Raw genomic sequence first — 12,005 nt, forward strand, 5'->3', positions numbered from 1 at the left:
CAGTTTTGCCACCTATCTGTATATCCCTGAACAGTACAGTGTCGTTTTATCAGTTTTTGTATTTTGTGTGAAAGGAACCATACCTTATATATTCTTTTATGTTTTCTTTCTTTCATTTAGCTTTATTTTGGTGAAATTCATTCACATGTGTAGCTTTATAGTATTTTATGACATGAATATACCACAAGTTACCCATTCTGTTGGTGGACATATGAATTGTTTGCAGTTTGGGTTTGTTATGAACAGTACGGCTATAAACATTCTTGTCCATGTATTGTGCTGTATATAACTCATTTCTCTGATGCCTGTAGGAGAGAAATTGCTGAGTAATAAGTTATGCATTCTTCAAATTTACTAGACAATGCCAAACCACTTTTTGAAGTCATTATGTCTATTTGCACTATAATATTATAATATGTAATGTTAGATTTTAATTTTATCTAATATGGTAGGTATGTAGTAGGTATTTTTTTAAAAATAAACCTGAATTACTAAGGAACCCGAAGTTTAAACTCCCATGTGTGTAAGCACTGCTTTAATGGTTGTTAATGACGTTTAGGAACGTCAGATTTAAGAATAGGATTGGAGGTCATGAAGAACCTAGGGGCAAGAAGGGAATAAAGACACAGACCTACTAGAGAATGGACTTGAGGAAACGGGGAGGGGTAAGGGTAAGCTGGGACAAAGTGAGTGGCATGGACATATATACACTACCAAACGTAAAATAGAGAGCTAGTCGGAAGCAGCCGCATAGCACAGGGAGATCAGCTTGGTGCTTTGTGACCACCTAGAGGGGTGGGATAGGAAGGGTGGGAGGGAGGGAGACGCAAGGGGGAAGAGATATGGGGACATATGTATATGTATAACTGATTTACTTTGTTATAAAGCAGAAACTAACACAACATTGTAAAGCAATTATACTCCAATAAAGATGTTAAAAAAAAAAAAGAGAAAAGGATTGGAGAGGGCCCGGTACATAGACTGTTATGCACCAGAGTATAGAATCTTTTGAGAGAGAGACAAACTCTGGGTTCAGAAAGATGGAAACCAAAATGTCAGCTTCAGAAATAAAGAGGAATCTGTTAGGAGAGCATACATAGCTCTGTATCTGTAGCAAAACCCCCCCCCCACTTGCTAATACTGAACCACAGACCTAAACAGACTTATTTAACCAGTCACTGGTGCAGCTGGAGGACTATGGCCACCCTCACGTGGGTCCATGTGCATGTTAAATAGAGAACAGAGCAAAATGCGTACCTTTAAAGACAGGCTGGCTTCCAGAGACAGTGCGGCTGTTGCTTATTTCTTTCTCCTAAAGTGAGGAAGCAGATGAACCTTCTGAGAAACAGAAACTTGAGCTTGGAGTGTTAAGCTCAAGCCCCTCCACGTGGAATGAGTAGGCCTTACCCTGGCTGCACATTACAATCACCCGGGGAGCTTTATGCTTTAAAAACACCGATGCCTGGGCTTCACCACTGATGGGTTAAATCATATCGGGAGTGGGCAGTGGTGACTACTGGGGAGGAAGCATGGTGGTCCTTCCATTTCCCAGTGATTGTAGCTTACAGTTTGTGTTGAGAACCAATGCAACACGTTGAGTTAATTACCACATAGTAACTTGAAATGGGAAAAACTCTCTTATTTCTGTTAGCTCTCACTTGGCAGTTAGACCTATACCCAGGAATGCTTTAGACAGCAAGGCTTTTATATTCTTTATTAACATATTTAGATTAGTTTGGTTTAGAGGGGACCCTCTCGCAGTCCCGGGGTGTGTCTGTAACCTCTCCCCTGCAGATGGGCTTATAGATGTGCCATCGTCACTTCAGACAAAAGTGTAGCAGAACCTGGAGATGCTCTTCCCTGGACAGCTCTTAACTCACCTCACAGGAGGTTGTTCCCTAAGGCGGGAAAGCCTGAGTCCATTTCCTCTCAGCCAAATGTTCTTTATCATTGCCAAAGCCCCCATAATTCTGCCGTTCATTTCAGTTTTTCTCAAATCAGTCTATAATTTGCTTGTCTTTTCAAATTAGTATTAAAAGCATTTTCATTGTTTACACTGGAACTATTTCTTACTTGCTGTTTTTACTTAAGTTTGTCCTCAACTCCAATATTAGTTTGTAGTTATATATTGGTGTAGTTATTGATGTTAATAATTGGAATATAATTTGACCCTCCGAATATCAGCCTAAATCTCTTCCGTGTTAAGTTATGTAATAAGATAGCTACTTTTTAAGAGGTTATATGTGCATGTAAAATCTGCCTTGCTACATTTTAAGCAAAATTATCTTTTTCCTCTGTCATTCCCCTTTTCAGAATGGGCAACAGCTATATCGGCACATATATTTGGGCTGTAAAGAGGAAGACAATGTTCAGAAAAACTATGAGCTACTTTATACTTCTCTTGCTCTTATAACTATTGAATTGGCCAATGAAGAAGTGGTTATTGATCTCATTCGATTAGCCATTGCTTTACAGGTATGTTTTCATAACCTTTCCTTGAAGAAAGGATTCTTTCATGAATTAGACACCATCTTTAAAATATTATTGCCTTTATCCAAGGACATGAGTTTTTTAAGTGAGATGTCTAGTTTTAAATCTAAAATACTCAAGGCTATGATCCCATTCATTTATTCTTTTAACAAATGTTGAGTAAGTATTGACTGTGTGCTAACTGTCGTTCAAGGCCACAGGAATACTGTGATGAAAAAGACAGCATGGTCCCTGTGCCCATTCCTAGCGGGGAAGATGGTCGTTAAATAATAAGAATTACATATATGTAGTTGTTTAATTGGAGTTTAAGTGTTACGCAATAACAGGACAGTATGCAACGAGAATATATATATTTATTTTTATATATCTTATATATATTCTGCCCACGCCCACGTTTCCTTTAGGAAAGGCTTTCCTAAAGAACTGTTTGAATTGAGAGATTTAAGTCTCTTATAAATGGGCATTTATTCTCTTTTTAGAATTTTTTTTTAAAAAGCTTCTTATAAGGGGACATTTTTGTTAGCATTCCAAACTACCTGCAGTTTTTTAGTATAATCATAGAGAAAATGCTAATGAAGCATAAGACCTTGATCTGTCAGTGTTTGTTTTTTGGTTTTTTATTAAAGGACAGTGCAATTATCAATGAGGATAATTTGCCAATGTTCCATCGTTGTGGAATCATGGCGCTGGTTGCTGCATACCTCAACTTTGTAAGTCAGATGATAGCTGTCCCTGCGTTTTGCCAGCATGTTAGCAAGGTAATGTATTTAGAAGAGCCCTTGAATTTGATTTTTATACAAAAGTGGCGGCTTTTCTTCCAGTGATGATTATTTTTAATTTTGATGATTATGTACCAAATTATTAAGATAATGCTATAAAAGTATGCATGACTTTTTCAATAGTGCCAAAATCGACACTACAGCTCTAACTATGACTAGTGTTATGTTTTCTTTGATGCCTGTTGTTGTATTAGAATTTTTCTGTGTAATGGTTGAGGAGAATATATGATTTTCTTCTAAAATACTTCATGTGATTTCTTATATAATTGTTTTCCTTTTAAACCATTATGAATCTTAGTATCTAATATTTCTTTAATTATACTGTTTTTGTTATTATTGTTTTTATTTTATTTTATTTTATTTTTTATTTTATTTTATTTTTTTGCTGTACGCGGGCCTCTCACTGTTGTGGCCTCTCCCGTTGCGGAGCACAGGCTCCGGACGCGCAGGCTCAGCGGCCATGGCTCACGGGCCCAGCCGCTCCGCGGCATGTGGGATCTTCCCGGACCAGGGCACGAACCCGTGTCCCCTGCATCGGCAGGCGGACTCTCAACCACTGCGCCACAAGGGAAGCCCTGTTATTATTGTTTTAAACCAGTCTACTTGAGTTAGATCTCAAAAGTTGAATAATTAATATGCGTCTCAGAGATTTGTCCTGTGTCATTCAACTGTATTTAGCTTTCTCGGCAGTGACTCATTAAATAGTTACTGGCATGATTTAGTATACATTTCAGAGCTCCTAACTTGCCTGGCAGAAAAAGTCCACTGTAGTTTTTATTCTTTAAACACATCTTTAAGGGAGAACCTCAGTTTTATGAAATTGGAAGCACATCTCTCAGTCCTTGCTAAAATGTAGGTTTTTAGAACATTCTAAGAAATAAAACTCATTCATTCATTAAACAAATGTTGAGTGAATATTTGACATCTGCCATTAGAGATACAAATGCTATGAAAGCAGGGTCCCCCTTTAAGTGGCTCCCAGGTGAGTGGAGGAGCCAGACTTCACAAGAGCACTGAGACCACCTGCACGTGCTGCAGAAGGTGGTGCAGAGGAGGGGGGACAGCGAGGGCCTGGTGCTTGTGAAGGCATTTCCCACATAGGGCATTTGAGAAAGTACAGCTTCTAATCCCTCTGTAGTAGGTTTAATCAAATGTAATGTATCCATTTTTTTTTTTTTTTTACAACCCGTATTATTTTACTATCACGATTTTGTTACCTGCTGACTTTTTAAAATAATAAATGTGAAAACAAAATGAACTCTGCTTTTGGGCTCTAAATGTAGTTTAAGTTCCAAAATAAAATGATGGTATTTCGTATAAATGTTTAGATTCTGTTTCTGTGTTTTTAGTTTTCCAAACTTTCGTGGCAGGGTTCTGAGGAGTGAGGTTTTTGATTTTTATCTTGTTTTGTTTTTGAATATTTTTCAGGTTATTGAAATTCGAACTATGGAAGCCCCTTATTTTCTACCAGAGCATATTTTCAGAGATAAGTGCATGTATGTTAATTCTTTACATTTTAAGGAAGGGGCACTGACTTGGGAAACCAATCAGTGATAATTACAAAGGAGTAAACTACTGTTAGAATAATTTTCTGGTGTTTTAAAATATTCATCGTTTTATGTTTCTGCCATTTAATTCATCTAACTTGTTTCTCTTGCTATAAAAGTTCTTGTAAAGTATAAATGTAGACTTATGAACACATGGAATCAATCTTTGATGAAAAAAATTTATCTTACCTTTTTTTAATATGGAGGTATATCTCAAATATAGCATGTTCTGATATATAAGTGAACACTCCTTTAAGAGAATACAATATCCTGTTCAAGATTCTCAATAATAGACAACAATATTAATAAGCTGTAGGAGAAACAATGTATTACGGAAAATCAGTGTTATACCCTGAATTTTTTTCTTGCTATCCAAACAAAAAAATATATATGAAAAATACTTTATTCAAACTTTTGGGCTCTAAAACCAGTTTAATATTGAAAGCATGCACATAAGATAATATTAAACAGTTTGAAAGGAAAGTGAAACTGTAGGTCTTAGCCAAGTGCTTCCTTTTACTCAGTTGGCTAATATCTTCTTCATTAACAGTCAGGGGACTTCAGTTTTATTTTCTTCTCTCAGTAGGTTTTTAATTAGCATGAAAGTTAAAGCTGAATTTAGTTCTCTTCATCATTTAATGTGTGAATACCAGTGGAGTCATGTAAGGCTGACTTCACAGTTGGGACATTACTGGGGAAAGAAGCAGCAGGATGCTTCGTATATGGGTCCACATAACCATATGTTTTTAAAGAGCTCAAATTAGCCACTTAAAATACACTGATTTTTCTATTACTAATTACAGTTTAAGTTGCATTTATATTTATATTTAGGCCTTGATCTAAAATGTTCATATGTTAACTTATTTTTGCTCAGTAATTTAAATAATACTAAATGACTTCTTTTTTGATCAACTTGACAGGCTTCCAAAATCTTTAGAGAAGCATGACAAAAATTTGTACTTTTTGACCAACAAGATTGCAGAGTCACTAGGTGGTAGTGGCTATAGTGTTGAGAGATTGTCAGTACCGTACGTACCACAAGTAACAGGTAAGAGGAAGGTAATTAGAACTCTTACTCTAGTGATTATGTGTCAGCAATTTTTCTGTTAGCCCAGTTAGAAAGTTAATTATGTGTGTATACTTACTAGCTTAAGAGAGTTTACTTCTATTTTAAAATTTTGCTCTTGAAAACCTTTAGTAAATCTCTAAAAACATGTATATGATTTTATCATGAGCATATTGAATCCTCAAGTGATTATCGTTATTATACTTCATATATTACTGATATTATATTATCCTGATATTATATATCCTGATATTATAATATCCTGAATAATATTATCCTTTAAACAAAGAAGCAAAGTGAGATCTTTACTCTTTAAGCAATATTGTGTTTAACTTAGGGAAATCGGTGAAAATTGTTTAGTTAGTGATTTGTGACTATTGACCTTAATGAATTAGGTAATTTTTGTCAAGGACTACAGACTATTTGCTATGTAAAGAAATCTGCAAACTTTTTAAGTTAAGGATATGTTTTCCTCTGTGCATTATGTATTTCCTTCTGTTCTTTTCATTGCCTGTGATAATTCTGTTTTGTTTCAAGGCAAAACTGCACGGTGTCTTGCACTCAGTTTTTACTTTGAAAACTAAAATCGAAGAAGTTTTATCTTACACCTTCACTGTCATTTGATGACTGTATAAATATTGAATTCGGCAGAAAAACTAGTTCTTCCTTTGGGGACACCTCTGTTCTATAAGAGAACTGTTTGATTTCAGTTAGGTGGTCTTCTGGATTAATCACTAGAAGTAGCACAATCTTTGGGAACAGCTACCTTTTTATAATGTGGATCCAAAATATATACATTTATTACAATGATAGTTGTTTATAATAGTCTGAGATGTTAATGAAAGATTTTGCATTTTCTTTTAAATTCCATAGTATAGAAAATTCTATTCCTCATGAGTTCCTTGGGAAAATAAAAGTGCTAAGAATAAAACATGAGTAGAGCTTTGTAATTTAAAAGAATTTTTAAAACAGACTTTTAAAATATTTCATTCTTATAACTTGGATTTAGCTCTCTTTCCTTCAGGCCAAAAACCTTATAAACCCAGGCACAGGTACAAAGGTAAATCCAAGTGTCAGTTTGGCTTGCCCTTTTCCCCACCTGTCCTCTAGGGAAATAGCTTAATACAATTTGCCTTCTAGAAAATGGAGCCAGTGGCCTGTATATTTTATATAGTTGTGAGTTCAGTTATTATTTTGCTCTACGTTCCCCATAGCTGTAGTTCATTTTCATCCCTTGTTATTTCCTTTTACCCTATTCCTTTAACTGTAAACAATTTTTAATGAAAATTATGGTACTTTCTTTAACAAGTGGTTTGCTCTTCCCATTTCCTCCCACTCCTGAAAATGATTATTCTCTTTCTTAATGCCTCCCTACCATTGACTAGGAGAATTCTGAGTATTTCAGCATGTACGTAGTTATATAACTGCACAGAAATCCCTCAGTATAAATAAGGTTTTTCTGATTTATAAAGATTTTGATAGTTTAGAACCAGTCCGTGGCATGTGTGTCCTACCTTAATCCAGAAAGAGTCAGAAGATACAGTGACTTTATGGGATAATCAATCCGTTATTAAAGTTTCTTTTTGCTGTATAACCATCAGGTATTCATTTTAAAAAATAAGGGATTTAAGAACAGTATATCAAAAGGAAAAAAACAAAATAGTTTGTTGTGTATCATGCATATACACCCATCATCATCAAAATATAGCTGCCATTTATTATGCACTAACTGTATGCCAGTCACTGTGATTAGCACTTTGTACTCATGTTTTCAGTTAATCTGTAACATAGTTTGGTGAGGAAGGTAGCACTGTCTTTGTTTACAAATGAGGATAGTGAGACTGAAATTAAATAACTTGGTTAGGTAAGACCACTAGAATTAACTGCCTTGCCTGTTCAGTTAGCTTAATAAATGTGTGCTCAAAGATTGTTCAGTCATCCATATTGATCCAGGTTTATTTTTTTATGTATTCCACAAACCTTTACTGAGAGTCTACTATATATCAAGCACTTTTCTGACTTTGGGGGGTGGAAAGATGTTAAGATTCAGTCCCTATCCTCAAGGATTAAAATCTGGTGGAGAGGGCTTCCCTGGTGGCGCAGTGGTTGAGAGTCCGCCTGCCGATGCAGGGGACGCGGGTTCGTGCCCCGGTCTGGGAAGATCCCAAATGCCACAGAGTGGCTGGGCCCGTGAGCCATGGCCACTGAGCCTGCACGTCCGGAGCCTATGCTCCGCAATGGGAGAGGCCACAACAGTGAGAGGCCCATGTACCGCAAAAAAAAAGAAAAAAAAAAAAATGTGGTGGAGAAGACAGACAAACGATTGAAATATAATGGTAACTGGTTCTAAAGAAAGAAGAATAGTCTGCCTAAAGCTCACTGAACTGTTGGTGACTGACATATAGTAAGTGATCAATAAATGTTAGCTGAGTATTGCATTTTCCTTTTATCTCAAATCAACCTATAATTTGGGTTAATAGCATATGTCTAGGTGTATGCTAAATGCTCCTGTATGAGGGGGTACAGTACTTAATGAGTATTTACAGTGTGCCAGCTGCTGTGCAAACAGAAGCAAAAATGAGCAAGGCAGATGGAGGTTTCTGCTTTCACAAAACTTATAGTCATTCCTGATGGGTTCCTCATCTGGACCACAAAACACAGAAGATGACTTTTTTTTTTTTTTTTGCGGTACGTGGGCCTCTCACTGTTGTGGCCTCTCCCGTTGCGGAGCACAGGCTCCGGACGTGCAGGCTCACCGGCCATAGCTCACAGGCCCAGCCACTCCACGGCATGTGGGATCTTCCCGGACCGGGGCATGAACTTGTGTCCCCTGCATCAGCGGGCAGACTCTCAACCACTGTGCCACCAGGGAAGCCCTTAGAAGATGATTTTGATTGACGTTTTTCTCAGTTCTCCCAAGATGGCACTTCATCAGTTTTATTCGAGATGCATAGGAAAGAAGTTAATTCATTATACAATTTGTCTAACAGGACAGTTGCAATATGCCTTAAAGGCTATGATCAGAGAGGTTTGAGGTCCTCAGGCAGCACCTAGGAGAGTGTTTGGTCCAGGTTTGGTGAAACAGATGTCTTCCAGAGGAAAAAGTCCCTATGATGAGCCTGAAGCAGGTGTTAGGCAAGTGAACTGTGTTTCATGCAGAAGTAATAGCCTATGTGGAGGAATAGAGGTAGGCAAAACATGATTCTTCAAGGAATTAGTATAAAGTTAGTCTACTTGGAGTGAATTGGAAGAGTAGGGTTGGGAATTGTAAAACCGGGTTAAATAGTTTGAACTATCCTAAAAGCAATGGGGAGTCATTAAATGATTTTAACAAATGATTTAGCAAACTGAAGACGGGACAACCATTTAGAATACTCCTCAGTAATCTCCAGGAGAGGTGGCAGTGACCTGTACTAAGGAGGTCCCAGTGCGAATACAGGAAAGTGAGTGGACTCTAGAACACTGCAAGAGAGAATCTATAAGCAGTTGAGTGATAAGGTGGGGGGCAGGGAGAAAGGCAAAGATTTTGTCTAGGGCTCTACCACGGCCATTTGGGTGCTTGGTACAGCACCAGGAGGAAGAGCAGACAGAGCTTGTTTGCTGCTTCATTTGCTTGCTTTTTGTTGTTTTTGTTTTAGGAGGGACGGGTGGTGTGACTGGGTTTAAGTGAAGAAAGAAAGAAGTATGCATTTCAAATGTAACTGTCTATAAGTAGTTTTGAATCTTGTGTGATAGAAGGATGGACTTTTTATTAACAGAAATGAATAGGGAAGAGGGGGTAGTTTTGGAGCTCAGACTTTTGTTGAGTGTCTTGGACAGTGGAGCATCCAGGTACAGTAGGGGTCAGGACTGCATTTTGTGTGAGAGATTAGAGGTTATGATGAGAATTTTGAAATTAGCAGTATAGGGAATTTTGCAAGAGCTTTCAGGAAAGATGACTTCTCAAAGTGAAGATGTGAAGAGAGAAAAGAATAGCTTTTTTCTACCCTCGCTATGTGGCCTTGGGCATAACCCCTTAATCTCTCAGTGACCCCATATCCTCATGTGAAGCGAGGACCATAGCCCTGAAGCCATTTCGCTCAAATGGGATATATACATGAAAGTACTTATAAAAACTACAAAATGCCATATCGATATAAGAATGGTATTAGTATTTTTTAATGTCTTAATCTTCCAGTTGGCATTTTGACTTTTGTTAATTTGTTTTATTGATTAAAAGCACTTATAACACATGGATGCCTTTATCTGCTTTATCAAAACCTCCATTATTTTCCAACAAATATCTGCTTATAAAAGTATTTTCATGTATATATCCCATCTCTCCTTGTAGAGGTTTTGTTTTAAAGCTTGTTTTAGAAATAAAAGATTGTCTTTTATATTACACTGACTTTTTTTTTTTTTTTTTTTTTTGGGTCCGGGAGCCTCACACTGCTGTGGCCTCTCCCGTTGCAGAGCACAGGCTCCCGACGTGCAGGCTCAGCGGCCACGGCTCACGGGCCCAGCCGCTCCGTGGCATGTGGGATCCTCCCGGACTGGGGCACGAACCCATGTCCCCTGCATCGGCAGGCAGAGTCCCAACCACTGCGCCACCAGGGAAGCCCTACACTGACTTTTTATTCATGGTGACAGTGGTTTTTTAGGTTCTTTTTATTTTATAAATACGCATTAGCTCTAGATGGAATTTTGTGTTTTTCTATAAGACCAAAAAAGTATATCTGTATAAGTAGTATCAGCATTAAACTGACATTTTAAATTTCGTGTAGATAAATTATCTGTGAAATTTCATTTTGCCCCAGTTAGCTTTTTCATTGAACCTGAATGGTATAGTAGCCCTAATTACATTTATGATTTATTATATACAGTTAAGTAAGTTCCTACACCTTATTTTTTATATAGCCATAGAAAATTATATTGAATAATTTAATGTAGTTCTGTGTTATACTTGTATTCAGACTGTTTTCTCTATTCTTTAGCCATCTGAATGCAGTTATATACATTACACACAGATACACCAGGTGGCAGCAAAGTATCACTGAAGGACGTTAGGCCTCTCTCTCTCTCTCTCTAAGTATTACTTCTAAAACCCAGGTTCTAATTAAAAACAAAAAGAAAAAACAGTGATTACCATTGTGAATGGCAGATTATAGGAAGTGGAGAGGGAGAAGGGGTGGGAAAATGAAAGGGCATAGAAAGTAGTGTCTGGGACTACCCCAAACCAACTTCAGGAAGGGAAGCAAGGGCCTCCCGAGGGGGTGCATACATCGGACACTGAGATGGTGACAGGGTAGTTCTCGAACTGGCAGGACAGTGCAGTCCACAGAGGCTGCAGTGATGCTGCATTCCAGCAGACTTTGAAAGGCAGGTCAGGAACCGATGTGGGCAGCCCATGGAAACAGGAGAGTTATCTTTGGTAAGCTCTATTTTGGAAAGCTTACTTTTGTGTAGATGTACAAGATATCTGATGATAGTTGTATCTGGGCTTTTTCTGTCACCTACAAGCAGGTTGCTCTATAGGTCAAAAGAAAGAACTTTCTGAGAATATAGTATTAGAGTTTCCCACTGAATTTCATTTTCTTCCCTAACCTCTGCTCATTATACTTCCCTTCTGTTCTTGTTGATCTTTGTCACTCAGTAATCCCTCTCCTGCCTCTGTACTTCTCCTTTCCTTTTTATTTTTATCTTAGGCTTCAATTTGACTTTCCTCTACAACCCATCAGCCTTTGTATATTAACCTAGAAAATCTTGTGTGGGTGGGAAGCAGGCTATTATTTATTCCTCATTTTGAATTCTGGTAAGACCTTGAAAGTTGGTGTGATTAGAGGGTAAAAAAGCAAGTCAGCAGTGATGACCACATACTACTGTGTGGCAGTTCCACTGATGTTTGGTCTTTAGCTTTGGTGATTTACATTAGTGCAAATGATCATGAAGAAAAAGAGGAAGTTCAGTATCTAGGCTACCTCAGTAATGGCCCCTGTGCAGGAGATATAATATTTCCAGCCTGAAAACTGTAGAAAAACCATAGGTAATAGCTTGCCACAGATATAGGTCTGTGTTCCTCCAGCCTTCACCCGGCAGAACCTGAGTAACTAGTGTGTGCTAGATGCAGACACAGAGTCTGCCCCT

The 12,005-nt window shown here is 37.7% G+C and overlaps 1 protein-coding gene across 2 annotated transcripts in view; it reads left to right on the forward strand.

The window, feature by feature from the left end:
• Window positions 1-12,005, forward strand: part of EFR3A (EFR3 homolog A) — a 99,171-nt gene that overhangs the window by 69,430 nt on the left and 17,736 nt on the right. For both annotated transcript variants that reach the window (XM_007447989.1, XM_007447990.1), the window contains 4 exons: window positions 2,314-2,475; window positions 3,117-3,248; window positions 4,698-4,765; window positions 5,737-5,864. In XM_007447989.1, the coding sequence (XP_007448051.1) occupies window positions 2,314-2,475; window positions 3,117-3,248; window positions 4,698-4,765; window positions 5,737-5,864 (490 nt within the window). The remainder of the gene's footprint in view (window positions 1-2,313; window positions 2,476-3,116; window positions 3,249-4,697; window positions 4,766-5,736; window positions 5,865-12,005) is intronic.

This window comes from Lipotes vexillifer, unplaced genomic scaffold (genome assembly GCF_000442215.2).
Source record: "Lipotes vexillifer unplaced genomic scaffold, Lipotes_vexillifer_v1.1 scaffold796, whole genome shotgun sequence".
Taxonomy (NCBI): Eukaryota; Metazoa; Chordata; class Mammalia; order Artiodactyla; family Lipotidae; genus Lipotes; species Lipotes vexillifer.